Source organism: Dermacentor albipictus, unplaced genomic scaffold, assembly GCF_038994185.2.
Source record: "Dermacentor albipictus isolate Rhodes 1998 colony unplaced genomic scaffold, USDA_Dalb.pri_finalv2 scaffold_11, whole genome shotgun sequence".
Taxonomy (NCBI): Eukaryota; Metazoa; Arthropoda; class Arachnida; order Ixodida; family Ixodidae; genus Dermacentor; species Dermacentor albipictus.
Window position 1 is genome coordinate 14,900,980 of NW_027225565.1, and position 25,536 is coordinate 14,926,515.

The window sequence follows — 25,536 nt, forward strand, 5'->3', positions numbered from 1 at the left end:
GTTTTCCGATCGCGCGAACATCGGCCGCACGGCGTGTCAGATAGCAGCCTAGTCACTCGTTCCTGAAGGGAATTCAGCGCAACAGAATACACTTTCGCCGATCCCACCGCCCCACGCCGCTACAAGCTCGCTCCCACGTCTTGTACTAGCGTGGCGCAAACGAAATATCTTCCGATTACAGTACAGATCGGATGGTTTCACGTCGCATTGTTTTGCGCTCATTAATAAGGCTAACTCAATCGGTGCTCGAATACCGTATCAGAAATCATGGCGTATGTACAACATGCCCTGTTTTAACTGGCACCACATAGCTGCCTTACGTCACCACAAGCGGAGTGTAAAGTTAAACCAGGACAAAGCTCCATGTTATATACCACGAATCTAGTGCGGTACAACCAATTCTGGCAACGGAAGGATAGTGCTAGGAATGAAAATTAGAAAAGAGGCGCACGGAAAACACGCACAGGCGCTGAAATTCCCCTTCGTCCGCGCCTGCGGCGCGGACGAACAAGGGGAATTCGAAACACTAACTCACCTTTGATGTCGCTGAGTCGGAGGCGATCATGGCGATCTTCGAGGCAACAAGCCCATAAAAAGCGAGCAACACGCAGGAACATTCCAAAGATGTCACAGCGAAGCACACAAAGAACGCAGAAAACGCAGGAAGTTTTCACACAACCGCCATGCACGATCACGCCGGAATGCTACAAGCCTCAACAGCGCAAACGCGCAATCATACATGTACACTCATACAAATACACGCTTATATTATCATAAATTGTACCATTTGATAACAAATTCTGTGATGTCATGTTATTACAGAAAAATTGTAGCGCTTTGGAAGTGTATAAAAGTTCTTTGCTTCACTTCTTTGATGAACTACTTTCTTTGGCGCAGTAACGCAGTGCACCGGCCGGAGCTAATGGCATGCGCGGGAAAAGGCGCCAAATTCAAACGTCGCAAACGCCGTGCTAATGTTTCCGCGCACAGTTTTCGTCGTTTGTATTTAAAAAAAAAAAGTAATGCGTGCCGCAACCATGCGAACTGAACTATTGACCACAAAAGTACAGAAACGTCGCTGTTTGTGCTTCTTATTTCGACGTCATGGCAAACTGCAGGCGGTCTGTCGTCCCATTCTTTAAACATTTGTGCGTGTGCTTCTGCGCTGTGCGAGTTGTCACCGAGAACGTATAGCAGCGCAGGTTGTGCTTGGTGGCCGAGCAGATTCCCAACACATTCGCCAGCACCCCGTCTAGGTCACAGAGAAGAATTTGGCCTCCATGTGAAATATGAGCACCATGTTGTACATATCCGCCAAGCTTTTCGTTTCGTTCTGTAGCGCGCTAACGGGTAACATCTAAGCTAAATTACTCTGTAAAAACGATGTTCACTCCTTTCTCCGCCGCACCCGCCGGGGTGGCATAGCTTCTGAGGTGTTGCGCTACTAACCCGAGTGCTTGGAATCTAATGCCGGCGGCGGCGGCTGCATTTCGATGGGGCTGAAATGCAAAAACGCCCGCGTATACTGTGCGTTTAACCTGCACCAAATTTGGTGCAGGTTAAAGGACCCCAGATAGTCAAAATAAATATGGAGTTTCTTACTACGGTGCGGCTCATAATCAAAGCGTGGTTTTGGCCCGTCAAACCCCAGACTTGAATTTTGTTAACGTTCCCCGCCACCTTGACCATATTTAACATGGAGGCATGCAATGCCGTTTCCTAACACTCAGCCAGGGCACTGGCCCCTTATAATGGACGCCGATAGAAATGCAGGATGCGTCCAATCATCGGTTGTTTATCACTGCTTGTAGCGACGTTTGTCTTCTCAAACTATATATATACACACACATATATATATATATATATATATATATATATATATATATATATATATATATATATATATATATATATATATATATATATATATGCTGGGTGTTTCTGCTAACTTTAGGCCGAGTGTAAACTCTATGCCCTCTATGACGACGCGACTAAATGCATGTTGCTCCCTTTGGTATGTAGCGTGTCGCGCTATTTCTATATATTGCTTAATTGGCTAATTAGTCAAGGATAATTAACCAACTTCTGAAGCAAGGAAGTTGCGAAGAAATTACAATTAGAAAGTTGCAGAGCAGTTGGCAACACGTCCGAATAAACAGTTTCTGTCTTTTTATCTGTTAAGTATTAGTGTTTTCCAGCTTACTGCGGATGCTCGCAAAATACAAAAAGCACCACGTGACATGCCCGCCTGCGAGTCGTGATTGCACGGCTCCTAAGCCTTCTGCGCACAAACGAAAACATACCATTTAACCGGTGTGAACACCCGTCTGCTTATCGCCATCATGAACCGCAGCGAGGGAAGCACGTCGCTGGCGATCAATACCACAGCCAACGCCTTCGTCACTGCCCTGTCGCCTTTTAAGCGGCAACACACCCTGCTCGATGGTATATATGCTCGTTTGGGAGCGCTGCACGCACGCGCGCAAGCGGGGCTATGTCAGGTGATATTTTTTGTATTTCTCGGGCATCCGCAGTAAGCTGAAAAACACTAACCCTTAATAGATAGAAAGTTAGAAATTGCCTAATCGGACGTTTTGCAAAGTGCTCTAGAACTTTCTAATTGGAATTTTTCGCCTAACTTTGTTCATTCAGAATGGCTAATTTTCTTGACTAGTTAGCTAGGAAAAATACAAGAATAGCGTGACACGTACAAGAGTGAGCAACATGCATTTGGTCGCATCGTCTTATGGTGCATCGCCATATTTTTAAACTCTGAGTAAAGTTAGCTGAAACCCGTGTATATACGTCTATGGTTCAAGTAACGTGAAACAACACCCTGTATATATGCAATGGTGATCAAGTGATCAGTAAAGCAACATATATGTGCAAAAGACGCACACATACATATGTGCGTGTGTTTTTCACATGTACTTCGAAACTCAATATTGCTCGTGACTCAGTGTTATTCAACAATAAGTTAACAGCATTTAGTCAACGACTTTATTGTTGGAAACTACTCAACAATGGTTCAATACTCAATACTTTTCAACAATACGTCAAGAGAATTTAGTCAACGACTTTATTGTTGAAAACTACTCAACATTAGCTCAATAATACTCAATACTATTCAACAATATATCAACAGAATATAGTCAACGACTTTATTGTTGGAAATTACTCAACAATGGCTCAATAATACTCAATACTATTCAACAATATATCAAGAGAATTTAGTCAACGACTTTATTGTTGAAAACTACTCAACAATGGCTCAATAATACTCAATACTATTCAACACTATACCAACAGAATTTAGTCAACGACTTTTTTGTTGTGAACTGCCCAACAACTTTACTGTTGAATTAGTGCTCTGTGGTTTCAATAATTGTTGAGGTATTGTTGAAAGGCTATTGAGTCAACAGTTCGTCAACAATATGCCAACAACATTTCAACAGTCATTTTCATAAGGGTACCGGCGCAGTCCCCAAGGAGAAAGAGAGCCGCTACCGTCACGGCAGTAGCCACCAGGGGCCGCTCCGTGACGTCACTAGCTCCGCCCTCCCGCGAACCACCGCGAGTGGAGCGCCACCGCTAAAACTGGTTCGGAGCAAGGACGAGGTGGCTAAGGATTACAGACATGGGTGAAATGCGCCCGCGCAATGGCGCGTCGAATTCCCCAAATCCCCACAAAGTCCAGGGAAAAAAACATTGTGGTCACCAAGTGTGCATGTGGCTACCTTCCAGGAAACTCATTTTTTCCCCAATTGCATGGAACTGGACGAATGTGCTTGCATAAGCAAGCTGTCAGTCTGTCTATTGGAATAACAACAGTGTTTCTTGAAAGGTGCTGGCATGTAGGATTGGCAATTGTATTGATTTCTTCCTGCACTTGGAATTTTTCACTGTTTTCTTTCTGTAGCATTTTTATTTATGTTTGGCTGCAGCAAGCACCAATGTTTATCTATCCTTCAAAGATGTCTTTCTTTTTCTGGGGAAAACTCGGGGAAGGCAGGAGATGGAAATTCAAGACGATGAGCAACACGAGAACAAGGTGAAAGTAGGAGCCAACGTTTCCACACGTGGACCTTGAAGGAGACAAGTCCACTTCTCGAAACGTTGGCTCGTGCTTTACCTTGTTCTCGTTTTGCTCATCGTCCTTTTTTTTTCTGGTAGTTTATATAACTTGCCACATTTTTACAGATGAACCTCAGTTGAAAGTTAGTCCTCATCCATATCTAATGTCATCCTGTTGATACTGCTTCATGCTATGCACTCTTGCAACATTTGTGTGTGTGTGTGTGTCTAAATATTTTAAGGCAGTTTGTCGTGTGCGTATCATGGCCACGCACGCTTATATCGCCTTCCGTTTCTCTACCACGTTTGCGCTTTAAAACCACGGCGCAGCAATTTTGCTTTCCTTTCCTTCCTTCTTCTCCGCCCTTAAACTGGCTCTCTTAACTACTACACGCAGAGACAAAGCAACAACCCGCGCATTAGATCCCATAGATGAGATGAATATTTACAATTATTATTAGGGTTATGATTATATTCGAGTGCTGATTGCCGTGTTATAGTTTGTTAACGAAGCTTTCCCATCAAGTGTAAATATTTTAAGGCAGTTTTCCTAGTCTCTAAAGCCGCTCGAGTTCGCTCTTCTCCTCGGGCGGCCATTTTTTCCAAGAAAGTATGCCTATATGCGACTATCGCGGACATCAGTCCCTTTCTACGTAAGTATGAGGCTCGGAGCAGGAGCTATGGCACTTGAAAGTAACCTGGGGCTTGACGAACCAACCGACTGAGCTATGTTTCCGGGCAACATGCAAGGGTCACGAGTTCAAATCACCTGTTATGTTCCTTTTCTTTCTTCCTCTTTTTTTTCTTTCTTTTTAATGTCTTTTCCTTTATTTTATCACTGTACGGGAACCCTCCTAAAGAAAAAAAACTATATATATCCTCAATTATGTATGGCCAAACATGTGCAGGTCATAAATACCAGGTTCTCTAGCCGAGTGCCATCCGTGCGGTATAACCGAGCTCAGATTGGTACACCTTGACTGATCAAATAGGGCACCACTGTAGGTTAAATGAGGCGTAAAACTCCTGCGGGACCCGCCGTGGTTGCTCAGTGGCTATGGTGTTAGACTGCTGAGCACGAGGTCGCGGGATCGGATCCCGGCCATGGCGGCCGCATTTCGATGGGGGCGGAATGCGAAAACACCCATGTACTTCGAATTAGGTGCACGTTAAAGAACCCCAGGTGGTCGAAATTTCCGGAGTCCTCCACTACGGCGTGCCTCATAATCAGAAAGTGGTTTTGTCACGTAAAACCCCATAATTTAATCTTTTAATTTAACTCCTGCGGCGACGGTAGAGTATCCAACTCCCGTGCAAGAGGACCGCGGTTCAAATCCCGGTGCCGCGCAATTCTCCAGCGGAAAATACAAAAAAAACCATATGTTGAGAAAATTGCACAAACACGTCTGGAGTGCGGCCTGATCCCGGTGACCAGAACCGGTAACGCACTCTCTCACCAGAGCAGGATTGGCCACCCTGCTGCAGTACTTGACCACAACCTCCTATATGAATACAACAATCAAACCCCGGCCCTCAGTCCCCAGCAGCCGCGAAGCAACTGACCACGGCGGCGGTCAGATCTGTGACGCTGCAGAGGGTGCTAAGAATACCTCAAAAGGAAAGTGTATAACAGCTGTGTGTTACCAGTACTCACATATGGGGCAGAAACCTGGAGGCTTACGAAAAGGGTTCTGCTGAAATTGAGGACGACGCAACGAGCTATGGAAAGAAGAATGATGGGTGTAACGTTAAGGGATAAGAAAAGAGCAGATTGGGTGAGGCAACAAACGCGGGTAAATGACATCTTAGTTGAAATCAAGAAAAAGAAATGGGCATGGGCCGGACATGTAATGAGGAGGGAAGATAATAATAATAATATTTGGGGTTTTACGTGCCAAAACCACTTTCTGATTATGAGGCACGCCGTAGTGGAGGGCTCCGGAAATTTCGACCACCTGGGGTTCTTTAACGTGCACCTAAATCTAAGCACACGGGTGTTTTCGCCCCCATCGAAATGCGGCCGCCGTGGCCGGGATTCGATCCCGCGACCTCGTGCTCAGCAGCCCAACACCATAGCCACTGAGCAACCACGGCGGGTAGGAGGGAAGATACCCGATGGTCATTAAGGGTTACGGACTGGATTCCAAGGGAAGGGAAGCGTAGCAGGGGGCGGCAGAAAGTTAGGTGGGCGGATGATATCAAGACGTTTGCAGGGACAACATGGCCACAATTAGTACATGACCGGGGTAGTTGGAGAAGTATAGGAGAGGCCTTTGCCCTGCAGTGGGCGTAACTTGGCTGATGATGATGATTATGATGATGATGATGATGTGTGCACATGCGTGGATTTGGATGTGAGATCGGACCCTTGGGCAGAGGTATCATTCTTCTCCTGTGCAGCCTTATGAATTCATTAACTATAGTGCAACAGAAATGCGATGGACAGGAACGAAGTGAACACACAGAGCGCTTCGTTCTTGTCTGTTGTCTATCTGTTGCACTTTAGTTAATAATGAATACACACAAACTCATCTAGCTTTCAGTTATTATGTCAGGCTTACAAGCCCGCTTGTGTCCTGGAATATCTGCATGGCTATGTATCCTGTAATTTAATTTCTGGCCATGTGCTTGCAAGTCGTGTGTCCAGCTCCTGATTTTCCTGACGATCTTGTGTGATGTGCAGGCCCAGACAGTTTCTGGTGAATCCATGCAGGGTGTTGTGCAGGGCGTAATCTGCACTACCCTTGCTGCTTTGATTGCTTTCAGTTCAGCTTTTTTAGGTGTAGGATGACCTGGAATGGTACTCACTTATATGGGGTTTAGTTTTATGTAGTGTCATACTACTGTTACACTGCTATTGCCAGATCAGTGTACTATATGTGCCTTATGTTTGCTTGTATCTTCATGATTAGCAACCTCCTCTGTGTGTTTGGCAGTTGCATATAGTCTCCTGGCCTAATTGTTTGCCCCCATATTTCACGGTATGGGCCTGTTGTGTTTCAAGTTCAGGTACTCCCGAGGTTGTGTTTCTGAAGGGAGGGGTAGTCGTCTTTGCATCTCATATTCTAGCTGGCATAGTATCTTGGGACGAGGTTCTGAGCTCTTGAAACAAAGAATTTGTGCTGCAGGCTGCAACTCTACTCTGTCTAGGTGCTTGTTCGTTTGCTCTTTTTCATAGAGGTCTTCAAGCATGGTAAAGTCTGAAATACCTGTTGTTACCCGATGCCTGTATTCGATGAGTTGTCTTTTTTGTGTGCTGCTGGTAATTCATGCCGTACCATACCTTGGACACAAGCACAGCATCTGTGATTTTCTATAGTATTCACTCGTCCACCCCCATTATTTCGAGATTATTCTTTTCACCAGGTGTGGAAGTTGCGTCCAGGCATTGCATAATTGTTTCACCCACGCGCTGGCTCTGCCCTCATGAACTTACACTAGCTGAGGATTTGTGGATGCTGACTTGCGGGCATACTTGTCCAGTTATGTGGATTCCAATGTGCAATCTGGGGTAGTTCTTGATTCTAGTCTTTCTTTTTTTTCCGACGTTGATATGAGCTGACTTATCAGAAAGCGAGAGGCCAGACTGGCCAAGAAAGTATGCAGTGTTGTCGAGGGCTTGTTGCATCATTCTTGATTTCTGTATAAGATAGCTTTCCCATAGACTGTAATACACCATAGGCTGTAGTGTTTCTTGTAGCATGCCCGTGTTGTTGGTGTGTGTGGGCCAAATGTACCTCCAACTCTCACCTGGAATTTTCTGTCTTTCAGAAAGTTACTATTTCAGTGCTCTACCAGAAATGTTTTTGCTCATCGTTCCTCTTATTATAGCGGCATGAGGTACTGCTGTTAAAAGCCTCTTCACTCTCTTCATTCTTTCATAAGCGGTATTACACAATGTCCTTCAATAAAGTTTCTGCTGCTTATGGCGCACTCATATCTGCCAGAAGAGCCAACTCTTGAAAAACGTTTTTTTTGTGCTATGTGTGCGACGTAGTATGAGCATTCATGCTTTGACATTTATACATCTGTAGAAACAGCTTCCTGACAGAGTACTTGCTATACCTAATCATACTTATTTGTACAGTGCTGTTGAACAATACATATTGATGCAATGAATATTTACGCACTCGAATTATCACGAAAGATGCTCGTTTTACAATTCTGCCCTTTGCTTTCTATTGGTGTTAGATTTTGCATAAGCATGCCCCCCTATCCAATAGTATTTTGAAGTGTAAGGGTTCAATAAAAGGTGATGAACTAAATCTAGGTGCAAGAGCTTTTTTCTCACCTATGACTCCCATCGAAATGCGTCTTCCATGGCTGGCAAATCAATCCCTCGCCTTGTGTTAGCAGCAGAATGCTATAGCCACAGTGGCAGGTGAACAAATTTAAGAACAATATTTCTGTCTATAATTTTTTTCTTGCCTGTATAGAAGTAAAGTTTGGAATAAGTTTGTCATTGCAAAAAAGCCCAGTTTGTCGTCTTTTATTGAATAAACCACATATTGTGTATAGTTGAAATGCAGAAATTTGTTCTAAAATCCTCAGGTGATATATGTTCTTGCAAGTAGCATGGTATTTCATTATTTATAAAGATAGTAATCGCCGCGGATATCGTTATATGGGTTTACACACTAATATATGTGATCACAAACTTATTAGAAACTTACTAGAAACATGTAAGGCATGAATGTTTCTGCACACTTGATCAGCTGTGAACGTGCAAGAACTGCTTGTACTGGCTGACTTCACTGCACAGTTTTGATTTACTTTTCTTCAGCATGTCGTTTTATACTGTTTTATCCCCCCAAGAACAGGCCATTTGCCTGCTTTTCGCATTGTTGAACGAGTTCTACATAATTGTGCAGAGGGTACGTTGTCACTGTGCCACTATAGCAAGCAATTTACTTAGTCTACTAGCTGTACAGTTAATTACCCCGCAGAGCAAGTGTTCATACAGATGCAGTAAGGATACAAAGCCCGCAACATAGTCAATGTTTTTTCATTTCTGTGCAAGAAAAAAAAATTATCCAGAGAAGAGCTTAACGTGCATGTAATATTTTATTCAAGCCACGGATTTAATGCTATCGTAGCAAATTCATTACGATAGCCTACACTTTTGCTCTGTCAAATTTAATAAGAGGCAAGATAAGCTTTCATGATGCATCGGGAAATTCGTGCTTGAAAACCGACAAGAAAATGCAACTAACTGAACTGTACCGCGTTCAGCGCAACGTTGAAACTTTGGGTACTTTGCTGTCTTGTCATTTGCCCTTGCCGAGGTTGAAATAATTCAAGCTGCTCCGTAAGCGCCATTTTTGCATGCTACTCAACAAAAGAAAATTGTGACGACCTCGTCGTTTGCTGGGGATCGAACACCTCCTAGCACTGACAACTCGCAAAGGCGTACGAAGCAAACGTGAAAATGCTCTTCATTTGCTGTGTAGCGTGTCAACAAACGCAAGCAATCGGAGAATGCAATCTGCGGTACAAGTTCTTTATTCTCCCTTCGCGTACGTACCGAATTCGACGATCCACGTCTCCGCGCATTGCACTTCTCGTGCGAGACGCCATGTTCCAAAACAAACCGGCGAAATAGCCGCGTTGACAGCTCTCCGCGCAATTTCGACGGAAAATCGCAGCGATCGCTGCGACGGTTCGACTGTGCGACCAACCGGTTGGTCGCAGCCGAAAATCGGGGGGTCGGCACTGCGACTGCGATTTTCATCGCAAACGACGGAAATCGCCCTTCCGGTGCGACGAAAATCGCATCATGCGAAACAGGCTTTAGGAAGAAAGACATGGCTTCACCGAATCGGGAGGGAGAACTTCCGACCAACATCCTCCACGCGACTATGCGAAGTAAGTTGTGAGTTTCTCATAGTATAGTATGTGCCAGGCTTGCGTATTTTGTTGCGGGCAATGACGTAGCAGATATTGCACAGTTCACTGTGCATGTTGTCACTTGTCTGCACGCTTTAACACGATTTTTACGCAACGTCTGCTTTGTTTATATACGCACTACGTGGTCGCGTTACTCGTATTTGGTGCGCTTAATCGTTTTGTGCGCCAACCGGCTTGAGTTCGCGGAAACGCGAGGCGGCGTGCGATAACATGATAACGAAATTTTTAAGATTCAACGCAGTCCTTTTGGCAAAATTTCAGTCTCGATCATGAAAATCCTCTTAGGAGAGCAACTCTCTGCCTTTTGAAGTTACTTACTAGCCTTCTTTAGATAGAATAGCTTTGTTTGCCTCATTTGTTCGTGTTCCTCGTCGGTTGTCGCCCGGTGGATTTGTGATACAGAGGCACCGATCAAAAGCGTGCGTGCTCTCCCGAAACCGTGTTACGTGGCGCGTTCGTCACCGAGCGACAACATCGTATGTGCTAATTCGCGTGAGCTATAATGTGTGCGAAGCATAATATGCGGTGGTGGAGCACTCGCAAATAAAGCCCCTTAAACTTCGTAAAGTAGTGACACTCTCCTTCTCTGCCTTCATTCCTCCTTGTTTCTCCTCTCTTTCACGCACCCTCCTCGACCGTGGCGCCGCCTACACTGCTCGAGCGTAGCAACGGCGCCAACATGCGCTCCTCGCCACTCCGTAGACACTTCTCGAGCAAAAATGGCACTGATGCACGGCGCGAGGGCCCACGTGATGCTATTAGGCCAATAGCGAAATTTTACTCGCAAAATAGAAATTTTACTCGCAAAAAAAAAACGTGCGGTCGCCCGCCCGTTCCCTGGCTGGTTTAGGGCCCGCACATGGTCGCTCCGCACGTCCGTTCCGCCCTCGCCCGGTCGCGTGCGGATAGCTCTCTACTGGTGAGCGAGGAGCGGACGCAAGTTTCCCGTCCGGCCGCCTGCTCGTCTCTCATTGGCTGGTCCGAGGCGGATAGTTCGGCTGTCGTCACAGCAAACATGGCGCGTGCTCGAAGCGAAGCGAAGCAGGGACGCAAGGCCTAGGCTACAGCCGCGTCAGAAACAGTCTATTTTTTTCTCCTGTTTGTGATTTTTACCAGAGATATGTGGCACCCATGGAGATAGTCATCGGAAGAAGCAAGCCGGTGTACGCTTCCAGACCTCATCAGTGCGTGCGATCGCCAACAGAAACAGACGGAGCGCAGGAAGTGTGTGTTGTGTTTACGAGAGCGTCGGAGGAAATATTTCAAGCCGTCGACTTCGTGATTTCTTGTGCCATGCTTCGCGTGTGCGTCGCAGACGAGAACTCCATCACATACACGTGCATTCTGAGCAGCACACCTGTTCAAGGCGTGGCGAAATAAGTAGCGTCCGATTGGCGCACCCAGCGTACACGTTTGGTTTCTGCTCTGTGTATGCCGATCGTTGCCGCGGTGTGGTGAACGCCAGCCCTTCGCAACTTACCAAAAGTAACGATACGATCAGTAGCGATAAGTTTTTATCGCCTAGTTATCGCTGCCATTCTGCGTGTGCTATACTGCGTATGAGCCGTTTTGCCGGCTGCGATGCGCCGTGGTGATCGCGACGTTCGAGCTGTGCTCTTGCCGTTATGAAGTGCGTTTGCGAGCTACAAATCGTGATATATATGTGCGATGTGTTGCAGCGTTACTGGGTGTAGAAGTGGTCGTACTACGCGATGTTCGTGTGCTCAGAACTGAGCTGAGCATAAGTGTCGCCGATTGCGTTTTCTTATGTAGTAGCCCGATAGAGAAGCCCTATCACACCGGCCTTTTCTGCTTCGTACATCTATCGTTTGTTTCAAAAGTTGTTACTGCACGGTTAAAGATGCTTCTATCGGTGGGGGGAAATTAGGGAACAACATTATAATTGCATACGTCAAGACGTTCAGCGCTGTCGTGAAATGTGGACGCGCCTGAGAGCACTAATGTCATGAATGCAATTAAAATTTCCCGAGACAGTATTAAGAGAACGGTTAAAAAAGAAAACATATGAGAAGGTAAGCACAGCAGCTTGTGAACCCGCTCCTATAATACCTCGACCCGCGTCTGTTTGTAAATGTATGTTTTCTTGCGTTTGTCAATTTTTTTTCTATTTCCCAGATTTCTTTACGTTGGAGTTCTTCTTAGTTCTCGCATTTGTGTGTGAATGCGTGCCTGTTTCCATGCGTGCTTGCGCTTACCATTATTTCTGTCCTTTTATATTATATTAGCATTTGCTTTTGCTAGTTTTCTTTCAGGAAAGTCATTACACATTTTCATAAACCAATCTCATTCAAAGCACTAACTCATGTACACGGCAGGGCAGGCCTCTTCCATCTCATTAAAACCTTTCTCACTGGTCTACCTCGTCTTCTCAGTCTGCCTACTCGCTGTGTTTTCTGTCCTTGCTTCTTGTGTTGTTGCTGCAGTGTGATTAACCAACTTGCTCAAAACAGATTTTCATCGCCTATGAAAAGAGAAAGGTTTAGAGATAGATTTTCTTAAAAGCGTCATGGGGGTTGCACAGCAACTTAGCCTCTTACCTCAGTTCATGTTTATGCATCAGTGCATGTGGCAGCTCGCCAGAAGTGCACATGAAAGGGTGCCATATTGTGAAACTACACCTTGCTATGCTGTTGCATTTTTCATGCAATCAGTCTTAGTAAACGGATGGTTTCGCTGCCCATCACATATGATGGCAAAAAAGTTCAACACGAATAACACTGTGCAGTGGGGTGTCATTTCCTGTCTGATGCTTTTGTCGTTGCAAAGAAATTTTTCAGTAAATGGAGCCCAGCAAAGCAGTGCACTGATAGCTTTTGCAACTTTCACCATTTATTACTTCACAAATGTCATTGTTTGAACCTGGCCGTCGATCACTATGCCGATGGCTTGTGAATTAAATAATTGCCTCAATAAAACACATTCAACTTCACTCAGAATTTTTTAGTACAAACAATGCTAGCAAAGCTATTCAGGGTGAATAATTGTGCTTACATTGGCGTTACTTGCCGTGAGATAAACAAATACAACAATGGCTGCGACATGACTGTGATTTGACGTGCAGACTGCTAATGGTGCATTTCAAGCGTGCCCTCGACTACTGCTATGAATAGTTACCCGACTGAGTATTTTGGGCCTAACTAAGCTAATGATGTTTGATAATTGTTCTCCTATTCGCATTACTTGCCTAGGTCAGGTAACCAAAATAAACAATGCCACCACATGAATGTGTGTTTGCATGCAAGCTGCCAACAGTGGCTGTCATTTTCGCATTGAGTGCTGCCGTTTCACCAACAGTGGCGACGACTTGACAGCGCTTTGACGAGCAGACTGCTAATGATGCCTTTCAAGCGTGCCCTCGACTATTGCTATTAATAGTTACCCGAATTAGTATTTTGGGCCTCACTAAGCTAATTATGTTTCATAATTGTTCTCTTATTCACATTACTTGCCTGGGCCAGGTAACCAAAATAAACAATGCCACCACATGAATGTGTGTTTGCATGCAAACTGCTAAAGTGGCGGTCAATTTCGCGTTGACTACTGCTGTTTCACCTACAATGGCTATGACATGGCTGCGGTTTGAAGTGCAGATGCTGAAGGTGCCTTTCAAGCATACCCCGATGACTGTTATTTCATGGTGTACTTGATGTACACAAACATGTACAGCTATTTTAAAAATTAAAATATCATTACAACATGGGCTCATGTCATTTAGAACAAACTCAAAAATTTTTAGAAGTGGAAACAAAGTTTCCACTTACCGTATGCTCATCGGATACAAAGGCTCAACTCTTCGTATCCCAGCTGCAACACATGTTGCCATTAGGAAGTGCTGCACCACAACTTCTGTGCGGTAGTTAGACCCCACTGAAACACGTGTTACATCAGTGCTTTGATACAGCCACACAGATTGCACAACCTGAGGAGCAGTTACCCGCCGTGATTGCTTAGTGGTTGTGGTGTTGGGCTGCTAAGCATGAGGCTACGGCATCGACTGCCAGCCACAGCGGCTGCATGCAGAGGATGATGATTTACATATGTAACAGTTACTCATCCCTTAAAATGTGAATGACCCAAACCTTCGCGAGCATATCAGTCGCAACCATCCAGCAGCGCATAGTAGAAGTACAAGCACAAGTAGAATAGTACCAACGTCTCAGCTGGTTTGTTGTGATTACCTTGCCTGCAAGTTTCTTGTTTATATTGGATAGGCTTCCTACTTCCTACAAATAGCTTGTATACATATTTGACCTGCACCACAAAGAGCTGATGTGACAAAAAATGTGTACACCGTAGTGTTATGTTGCTTTTCATGGTGTCTCAGTTTACTTAATACAGTTTTGAATTTACAGATTGCTTCACATGTTTATAGCTAAACACCACTGAAAACTACTTGCATTGTGACTGCAAGGTCACAACACGAGGATTTGTGTGGTATCCTTCCTGTTCATCCGTGTGTCCTTGCACTATAAATGTAAAATGTCACACCTGCAAACCTGAGCATCCACCCTTACATTTCAAACACTTTTTTGAATGCTCGGCAGTTATGCTTACAAGCACATTGTGACAGCACATCTACACCACCTTAATTTAAGTGCGATGTAAAGGATTGTTTGTGCATATCCAAGCTGTTCTAGCGTGCCTGCAGGGATACAGCATTGTCCAATGGCACCGTATAGTTCAGGCGTAACAGTGAACTAGTAAACAAAGCGGCTGATAATACTAAGCTGACCCATATGTAGGAGCATTATTTTATCTAACCCACACGCAAAGTTGCTTTCAGTGTATTGAATAACCGCAGCTTTGATTTACCAAGTTATATTACTGCACGCACAGAGCGCTGAAACAAAGTCTGTACAATGGTGAGAAATGTGCCAAGGAATGAAAGATTACTTGTGATGTGTGGATTTGAATAGCAGATGTGAATGCATACCCAATTCACCAGTATGCATGTTTTCTTTTGGAACAATTTTACATTTGGCACAGAGGCTGAGCCACTGCGGCCTCTTGACTGCAAATTTCTGTGCTCTCACAGTGCCAAAGGGGGTATCATTCATTTGGCTACCCGAATAATGAATACGTAAAGGAGCACAACCATCTTTCAGTTTTACGCAGAACACCTTGTGCATTATTCACAAAACTGAACCTAAGGAACTATTTGCTGGTTTGCTATGCAAATAAAAAAAATGGCAGTAACTGTTTCCCCACTTTTTGTGTGGCCCTGTGTTCCACCACGTGTGCCTTCTTTTCATTGTCATGTGCATGTTAAAACACCAACTAATTAAGAAAGCCGAACACGAAACTACTAACTACATCAACCTTTTCACACCACAAGATGTCACTGAACTCACTGCTAAGCTACACTTGATAATATCGGCTTGCTTTCAAATAAATGCAGGCACTGGCCAGCTGTTTATGTTATGCTATGCATTTTTCATTTTCCTAAAATATGTCTGTGCATGAGCTAGCAAGGTTGTTACTGCATAAATACATAAACAACATGCAGCCCATGCCCAACTAACTCACATAACCTGAGTAGAGCTTATTTTTTATATGTAGAGCAATCAAAATAGAACACGCATGTATGATGCCAACAGTATGAAACAGTCTCAAGTCGAACATCCTTGTTTGGTGCCATGGGTGAGAGAGGAAGCATGCCTGTCAAGGTACTGCTTAATTTTGTGTGCTTTGGTAATGTTTGTGCATTTTTGAAATGTTAAATTAGGTATGTTAAGTAGTAAGGTGGCAACATATTGGGTAGCCAGGCTGGCAAGAAAGAATGCAATTGTTTGATTTCACTCAAAATAAGTTTTCTTATCAGCAATGTAAATTATATGCTTTCAAATAAGTACTCCCCTTGGAAACATATCTCATGAGTATGCATATATCTGCATAAGGTCACCGCAATACATACACATTGCTTTAAGCCAGTCATAATGAATTGTACACTCACTGCTTAACCTTCAATTCCTTGCTGCATGAAGTTAACCACTCATGCACAACTTTTTCTGCACACGGTGAGAACTTAAGTCATCGCTGAGCATATCATTTAAGGAAAAGGCATTCCATGCATCCAACTGCTTTAAGCACCCTCTTAAAATTGGCAGAGTGAAAAAAAAAAGCACGAGCAAGCGTATCAGCAAGCTGTACTCGGGGCCTCACACGCGTGCTTAGTGGTAGAAATGTGCGTCTTGGCGACCTACGCAAATGCATTCCGCGACAGATGTGCGTGTGTTCTGTATTCTTGCAAGCTGTCACTAACACTATAGAAACCGCGCCACCGCGCTTCCGGTGACAGTATCAGTTTCGGGTGACGCAGAACGCATCACGTTGGATAATTAGAGAGGTTTTGTTCAACCAGCCAAGGCAGCGTGCACTGAAAGTAATCATCCGAGAATACGTCGCGTGCTGCGACGTGATGCGATTGCAATACATCTGTAAAAGGTGGCGCAGATAAGACGACTGTGCAATGTTTCGAAGAAGGATGACGGTGCCAATGCAACACATACGGCTGCAGAACAGAATGTGGCAGCCTAGAGTCGCATTTTCGCCGGAACGCGGAAAATTGAAATCACATCTGCAAAAATATGCCAGTGTCGTCTGCTGTCAAAGGTCGTTGCCAACCTTGAACACCTTTGCTCCGCCGAACGGTTGCCAGCTGTCAACAGGCCGCGTCGCCCAATAGGAGTGCGCGTGCGTTCCGCTCGTGCGGATTGAGCGTGCATCGAATTTTGCGACACCTTCCGCCTTTCGGGCTTCCGCTCGCGACCGGACGAGGGCGGAACGGACGGGCGGAGCGACCATGTACGGTCGTCGTCCGTGCTTAGTCGTTTGCCCGTTCGTTCGCACGCTCGTTTAGTTGCTTGTTTAGTTGTATGCTCGTTCGTTTAGTCATTTGCTCGTTCGTTTAGTTCGCGCGCTCGTTTAGTCGTTCGCTTGCTCGTTCATTCCACTATTAGTTTCTACAGTCACTATGTCTAAGTGAGACGCGCTTGTTGTAGGGCTCTTAGGCTGGTGCGTTTAATTACGCAATGAGACAATAAATGGTGCAGACAGACTAGTGACTGCAAAGGCAAATCTGTAATGCACCTATGCTGAAAATAAACCGTCGACTTGCAACTAGAATGCCGTTTCATATCATTTTGACCTATATAAAACATAATTTCACTCTCCGCAATTTCGGCCGCGTCATGGCGGGGGGATTCTTTGCGCGATCATCACTTCACTATATAAATTCATGTCTCGCAAATGTTACTTCGCAGGGAGCGCAACCGTCCTCAATGCATGCACCTCAGTGCAACTCGGTTCGCGACAAGTACGTCACTTAGTGAACGGATGATCGATGAAGTGTTATTCGTGATAAGTCACTAACCGCAAAAAAATTACTCAAGCCCACTATGGTCTTGTTTGAGATTGGGTTAAGCATTGTTATCGCGCTCGCCGCTTCGCGCACGAATGCTAAAAACATATTTTACTTTCTTATGTACGCAGAGTCCCGACCCGATGATCGGCCACGGTATTTCTGTCGACGTTGAGGCACGAGGAACATAATAGCACCAGTGCCCACCTCTGAGCCTTTGCGCGCGCTTAGATTGGCAAGCACGCACGTTGGCGGCACGGCCGCTTGTAATACATTTTCGAACCTTCAGAGCAGCGATCTCCGTCAGCCTTTGTACGTCATAGCTGTTACGCGCCGCGAATTCACATGGTAAGGGCGGCGCGGATTCTTTAGGCTACTGAGTGCTTGCTGGAAGTCAAGGTGTTGACATTCCATCGTAAACGTGTTATTTACAACTATTCGCAGCAAGATCTTGCGACACGCGGTGGACAAATGTTGCGTACCTAATTGTAGGGCACGCGATACATTCGCAGTCGTCAACGCTCAGCGTCAACACTCCTTCAGATGCTTTTTTAAATAAACAGTTATCAAAAAATGAAACAAGAGCTGCCGTCACTAAATTTGTATAACCGTCCGAATAGAAATTCTATGCTGTATACGAAGTTACACGGAGCTGGAAAGCCAACGCGAACGCCTAAAGCGCACTGCCTTGCTATGCGTGCATTCACTCGGCGAAAGGTCGTCTGCTGCGCTCGAGCAGCGTAGGCGGCGCCACGGTCGAGAAGGAAGCGTGAAAGAGACGAGAAACGAGGAGTGAAGGCATAGGAGGAGAGTGTCGCTACTTTACGAAGTTTAAGGAGTTTTACGCATCTCGACGGAACCTCTTTGGCGCATTTTTTTTTTCTCGGCAGAACTGGCGCGTGCGTCAAAGAAAAGACGTGCTACCGTGATTTCGTTCGCGCATAGTGTGCACCTAAAATGGACAAAGCAACCTTCAACGAGGCCCTAATAACTGAAGTGGAGAAGCGGCGCGTCTCTTCGCTAATGCTGGCAAGACATTTTGAAATAATATTAGCAGCGTATGGCACGCGCTCTCTTGCTTTTCTTCTCAACCATGCAGGCCGCACCCACATAGATCTCTTGACACGCATTTGTTCTTGCTACAGTATCAGCATGCCCCTTAATAGTAGCAATCGCCTCTTCTGCTCGGTAGTAAGTAGCCGGCAGTCCATCTTCTATGTGAAGTTGTCATGAAGTTGTAAACAAGCAGCGGCCTTTTAGCATGCGAAGGTACATAGTTGCAGTTTCGCACACTATCTTGCTGCTTGAAATTAAGCTTGATAAATAAACTTCGGAAAAAAAACATCACTGTCTAATTACACTAAGATTATTTTTATTGTAGTGTTCTGTAAGTTTAAGGGAATATTATATATGCGGTAACAGAGACAATTCATGTCGTTCGGAGTTATGTTGTCTGGTAACTCCGAAAAGGCGACGCGAACGCGCCGCTCCTTTTTTTTCGTACGGCTGCTCGCGCATCGACGGCAACGCGGGCGTTCGCCGCGCATTACGTTTTTCGCTCGTGGAAAACGCGCCATGCGGTTCCAGCTTTACCAGCGCGTGCTGTGCCAATAAGCGCTGCTAAATAGTCAGCGCCGTGTTTGTGTTTCCATTTCTTTGGGTTTCCATGTTTTCCGCGCTGTACTCACTTGTGGCTAAAACGTCTCGATTCATTAGCTGTTTTTTTTTAAATTCGATTCCCTTACATATAAAAATTTGCACTTCACGGTTCTTAAGGCAAGTTTTATTTAAATATCATTCGACCTTCACCTCATTTTCTCCTTCCCCAATACCGCTGCTACACTGGCGCTACTACTGACACGACTGCTCGTCACGCCGATGCCACTGCTGCCACTGCCAACCGACGCGCGTGTGGCGGCGGCTCACTTGTGTCGTTACCAGGGTTGCCAGGCTGGACTCTACGCCAGATCCAAGTTTTTTGCGGCGGCTCACCTTGAAGGTGTCGAACCACTCGGCGAGCGTGTGCGCCGTGAGGGCAGGACTGTAGCCGAACCACTTTCCCAACTTGTTGGTGATCCGGGGCGCCCACTTGGAGCAAGCGAACGCCTCCAGGTCGTCGCAGGGGTCGCGCGAAGGGTCCACCAGCGTGGTGACCAGGTGGGCGTGCAGGCGGCACGCCTGTGACACGCACAGGCCTTGCTTGCGGCGGCCGCCCGGGGGCGCTGCTGCCCGAGACGTCAGCATGTAGAGCGTCAGCGACAGCGACAGTGTCACCAGCACCAGGCAGCTCACGATCGTAGAGCGCAGCGCCACGCGCTCCATGGCCACCTCACCGGCCACTGGCTGCGTCACACGCATGCATACAATTGAAGGTATATTATGCGGGGACATTACCACGTGCCATACCACGGCCACACAGTGCTTTGCATTTTCGTACGCGCAATCACGGTTAGCTGTGCATACACAAAGAAACTTTTCTGTGCAGGGTATAAAGCTTCATCGAGGGAGGTTTTGTCTTAAGCCGGAATTCACTTCATGATCTAGTTCGAATTTTGTCTGACCATTTGAATAGTCTGGTTTGCTGCATCAAGGTGCATTGAACTGCTCTGTCCATTCAGCTTTGTGTAGTATCCAAAATTAAAGCTTTCGTGGACGAATTTATATTATTTATTGTCAAACGTGTCTATGAAAGCGTGGTAGGACACTATTGGGCGCATGCAGATAGCTAAAGGCTAGAAAATTTCTTCAATACAGTCCCGTGATTTCCGAGGGCATTTCTGGACGTAGTTTTATTTTTCAGCCTTTGAATAAGAACCCGTCTACCAAAGAATGCACAAGTATTTCTAATGTATTTTGGTATATCGTGGCAACGGACGGTGGTCAACGTGTGTGCAATTCCACCCTCAACTGTCACACGCCATATTATTTCGAGTCCCTCAATCACGATATGCATATCGATGAAAAACTACATATTTACAGACCCGAAGCACTTTACATTTTTAACTGAAAGGCTAGTGCACCACAATAGTCAAGACACAACTTCGACCTTCGTCTTATAAAACAAATGTGCCAGCAGTCCCATTTCAACGTGTATATTTCTTTTTCATAAAGTGTAAATAAACTGCCGTACGGAGAAACATTTTCCCACGAGGCACACACATTCTGCTTAAACATTTCAACGCCAATGGCAATGCTCTTCCGAAACGTCGTCGCATGCTCGCACGTTGCTCCCGATTCACATTCCTCGCGGTTATTCATCTCAGGGACTGTCGGCACCCTGGCGGAAAGTTTAGAAGCCCCCTAACTACGCTCACAATAGATGGGTTCAGCTCGCATTTAGCTTGGCGTACACTTACTGTCACTATATCATTGCAACGATATGTCGGTGGCACATCTTGCGACTTGTTCAACCAGTATGTGTTAAACGAAAGAAGAAAAAAACAATTGGAAGGCGATTCAACGTACAGTTGAAGTCGATAAATGACAAATTCTTCCTGAACTAGTTGGGGGAGAGACACTGACGGAGCCACTGCGCACGGTACTTTATCGCGTTATCCCTCGCGCGAGGATGGTAGGAGGAGCGTCGGACTCAAATCGTTTACTGCACTATCTTCGTGACCGGCGCACACTTTTAGACGGCCTTACCTTGGGGATCGGCACACATTTTTAAACTGCATTATGTTTGGGATCGGCGTGCATTTTGACGCATGATGACGTGTTAATTATTTGAAACGTTTTCCGAGGTTTTACATGTCAAAACTACGATCTGATGGTGATGCACGAGGTTTTGTTGGAAAAGCGTCCATGGCCTAATTGTTAACCTGTCGGGTTTCCGGGCTAGAGGTCTTCTGAACATAACCAGGCTATCCGACAAGGTTATTGATTTTTTTATTTAAAACACTGGAAATTTCGCCCTAAGGGCCATCCCATTGACAGCGATAGCAAGAGTCAGCATTGTTCTTCGGCTACTGTGTTCAAAGTATACGCGGGTGCGACATGTCGGCGCGACGCAGCAGTTAAAGAGCGCCCTGTCAGCTACAGAAACGCTTGACAACGCTGGCGCGATGAAGTGCGCCGCCATTGGTGTTGCACGCATCGCACATTGACGGCGCACGGAGCGAGACCGACGGGAAACCGGCGGCGTTCGGAAAACGCGCCTAGTTCGAGGGCTCCTATCTAAATACATGCAAAAGGAAAATTCGTTTTTCTCGGTAAACACTGCACCGAATTTGACAAGGTTTATTGCATTTAAAAGAAAAACTTAAAATCTAGTGAATGATGGTTTCCAATTCTTGAGTTACATTGTCAATGTTTTATTGAAAATTGGCAAAAATCTAAAATTTTCAAAAAAAACGAGACTGTCAAGTTTAAAACTCTTTATCTCAAAACCCCAAAACGATATTACGATTCTGTGAATTGCATCTAATAGTATATCTAAAGCGGGCAAAATTGATATGTTACACTTGAGGATAAAAAATTTTAGTAATATGGAAATACAGCTTTCAACTTGTTTTTTTTGTAAACTTCGTGCTTCTATTTTTTTTCAAGCTGTAGAATATTTGAAAATCTTTTAATGAAAATTCAAACCCTAAATCGAAATTCCGCTACCAACGGTCTCTAGAATTTACCTTTCTCTATTAAATTCAACAAAATTCATAAAAATCGGTCCAGTGGTTATCTCAGAAAAGGTTTTTGCGTTTTGCATGTATTTGAATAGGCCGCGTTGGAGTTGATCCCGAGCTAAAGCTTCCTCTTAAGTGCATGCGGGAAACACTTAGAACGTTCTATTCTACCCGTTGAGGCGTGTCTGTGTGGCGTAATACGTAGTTAGAGTGTAGGAGTGCTGTGCTAGCGGTGCCGTGATGCCATGCCGCCAGCGACACTTTTATCTATGTTTATTCCTTTATTCATTTGAACATTTGTACACACATATTTATCCGGAACATAACGGCAGCCAATGCTGACAGTAACACATATCAGCCCATATATTCACTATCTCCGGAATCGGACCGCGAAAGAGGATAGAAAAGTGGTGGTAACGGGCTAAGAAAGACTGCGCCTTTATTCAAGAAGAATGCGTCACTGACGAGTCCATTGTCGTTATACAATTAGAGGAACGCAGTCATACATTGCAGCAGGGTTTTTATTGAAATTACGCATCACAAGATGCCGCCACGGGCACTGCTGTGCCACCTATGTATCGGTACTTCGTTAACACGGTAACAGTATAACCCGCGAGGCTTTGTTCTCGGGACCCATCCTGACGGCCGTCGTGGTATGCAGTGCACGGCACACACCTTGCTCTCCCTGTCTGATAGGTCTTCCTGGACGCTGCTGATGCCGGGCGTGACAGCTCCCGTGGGCTTGCTCGTTATGCTGGTAGCACCCGGTGTGGTACCGCCGCGTACACTCGGGGAATAGGCCGTGATGGGCGGAAGTCTAACAGATGGGCCGGCTTGGCCTACTGCGTCGACGCAACAATGACGGTTTATTCAGGATACGTTGGAAGGTCTTTTTTTCATTTATAGTACGTACTGCAGTGCGCAATCGGGCCCAAGCAGGAGCGAAGAACAAGACATGATACATGAATGGCCTGTTAAACACATAAAAAATACAATGTCCCAAGGGAAGAAAGAAACACGTAAATACGAATCGTGAGTGGGACAGCGTTACGTACCGAAGTTGATGTCTGCATTATTATTAACAAAACATTCTACCGAGATAGAGGAAACAGCTACTACTGATAGTTTATTCCAGCAGGTAATGGCGGCTGGAAACCAGGAATACTTGTGTGAGTTTGCGTGATTTATGATTTGTTAGACCATTTTACTGTGACCCGTGCGAAGTGAATGTCTAGGGAGGTCGTGTAGGTGGGCAGATCGATTTATCTTCAAGTGGTCTCGATAGAGTTCATACATGAATTTTAACTTCGATAGGACTCTAGGATGGGCTAGTGAGTGAATATTAGCTTTCATTATTAACTGGCCATCACTGCTCCATCTTGAATAAACTGAGAAGGCAAACCGAACCGCTAATCTTTGTATTCGTTCCAGTTTGTGAATTAAATATTTGTGATGCGGGCTCCAAATTTTATCGGCATACATTAAAGTAGGTCATACTAGACTTTTATAAGCTTTAAATTTGACAGGCTCCGTTGCTCCACACAGTGTTCTTTTCAAAAGTTACAATTTGTTCTGGGCTTAGCCGCAAATTTTATTAATGTGGATTTCCCAACTTAGGTGATTAGTAATAGTTAACCCCAGATATCTTATGCATGATGTTGTGGTTAGTGGAGTATTGTCTTATGTGTATCTGAAGTAAAGCGTGTGTCTTTTGTTAGTGAATGAAATGTATTTTGTTTTAGTAGTGTTTAGGTCGCAAACCCCATACCCTGCACCACTCTTGAATAGAAAATACATAAAGAATTATTTAACCTAAGTGTATCTGCACTGTTAAGTACTCACTTATATATGACGCAGCCGTCTGCGAACAATAGTGTATGTACCGTCGGTTGAGCGCAACATTGTATGTCACTGATATAAATTAAAAATAATATATGTGCAAAACCGATCCTTGCGATACACCAGAAAAAACACTGAATTCCTCAGACGAACAAGAATTCACAGTCACACTTTCTTTCCTATTAGTAAGGTAACATGAAATCCAGGATACAACATATTTTTGAACACTGAAAGCATGACTGAACTTTAGTAATTAGTCAGCGTGGGGAACGACATCAAAAGATCCAAAAAGATAGCATCAATTTGATCTCCTCTATTAATTTAATTAACAATGTCATGTGTTAATTCTGCTAATTTGTTATACTTGAGAAGCCAGACCTGAAACCGTGCTGTCGATGGCACAAAAAATCGTTCTATTGAAGGTGAGTAACAATTGCTTTGTAAATAATCTGCTCCAAAACTTTGCAACATGTCCTTGTGAGTGACCCTGGCTCGTAATTGTTCAGGTCTGACTTGTAACCGGGTTTATAGACTGGCAACAACATTTGCACAGCGCCAATCTTCGGGGATAGACAACGTCTTCAAAGACCCTGTGAAAATCTCGAGCAGGTACTTCGATACCCAACACGCGCGTATTTGTGCAGAAAGGTAATAGTTATAAAGTCAGCGCCAGTACACTTTTTGAGGTAGAATTTGCGCAGTAGACATAAAATACCGTCTACGCTTAGCGTGATTTCCTGCATTGGGTGTTTGAAATCGCATAGTGGAAAAGCAGTGAAAGAAGCGGTCCTTGTGAATACTGTGTGAAAAAAAAGCATTGAATTATCTCGCTATTGACGCAGAGTCAGTGATGGTTCGATTTGGTAGTTTGTGAAACTGTGTGTTGTTCTCTGGATAAGTAACGCCAGAATTTATGTGAGTTGTTCGCCATGAACGATGGCAGTGTTACAGTAAGGAAACGAGTTTTTGCGTCCCTTACTTTTTCTTGCATTGTGTTCAACAAATCGGAAAGATCGCTTTTCTTGCCAACCTTTCGACACCACTCAATTTTCCGTTTCAAATGAGTGATGTCATGCGTTACCCACGGGGTTTGCCTGTATTTGCATTTCTTTTTGAAAGGAACGAACTAAGTCTATGAGAAATATATATCTCCTTGAATTTTCCCAAAGGTTATCGGCATTATCTGTTTCGTCGAACTCAGAATAGCAAGATTCTAGATAGTCGAGAATAGCGGTATCGTTTCTGTGTGCATACTCTTCTACAAGAATAGGAGACGGCTTAATGTAACTGTTAGCATGAAAATGCTAACAGTTAACAGTTAACATAGTTAACATGAAACTGGGCATGTCAAGCCTATTAATTTGTGGTCAGAAATTCCTTTGTCGATGCTAACTGTACAGTTGTCAAGTGAAGTACTGACATACCCAGGAATTCTGGACATGCGTTTAGTTTCTTTTTTCGCCACCACGTGGTCCATCTACCTTAAAGATTTGAAATTCGCGCCGTGATGTATGGCATGACGCACAACTAAAGAAAACATAATAAAAAGAAGCACACCCTGAGACTGTTGCTTCACTTCGGCACTTGGAAACGAGCGCGCTTATGCATCAGCCTTATCTTGAAGACAACCTGCTACTTGCTCGGCTTGCAATAAATCGACGATTTTGCTAGACATCTTGTCGGCATTCTGGGTGAGATCTCTGGCCGAGATAA

At 44.8% G+C, this 25,536-nt stretch overlaps 1 protein-coding gene across 2 annotated transcripts in view; it reads right to left on the minus strand.

Annotated features, from left to right (window-relative positions):
• LOC135914938 (endothelin-converting enzyme-like 1) overlaps positions 1-25,536 on the minus strand; it is a 100,265-nt gene that overhangs the window by 29,273 nt on the left and 45,456 nt on the right. The window contains exons 3-4 of one of the 2 annotated variants that reach the window (XM_070528218.1): positions 22,660-22,823; positions 19,355-19,705 (exon numbers count right to left, since the gene is read on the minus strand). In XM_070528218.1, coding sequence (XP_070384319.1) covers positions 19,355-19,705; positions 22,660-22,823 — 515 coding nt within the window. Of the gene's footprint in view, positions 1-19,354; positions 19,706-22,659; positions 22,827-25,536 lie in introns of both variants that reach the window. The other variant, XM_070528217.1, reaches the window with a different exon arrangement.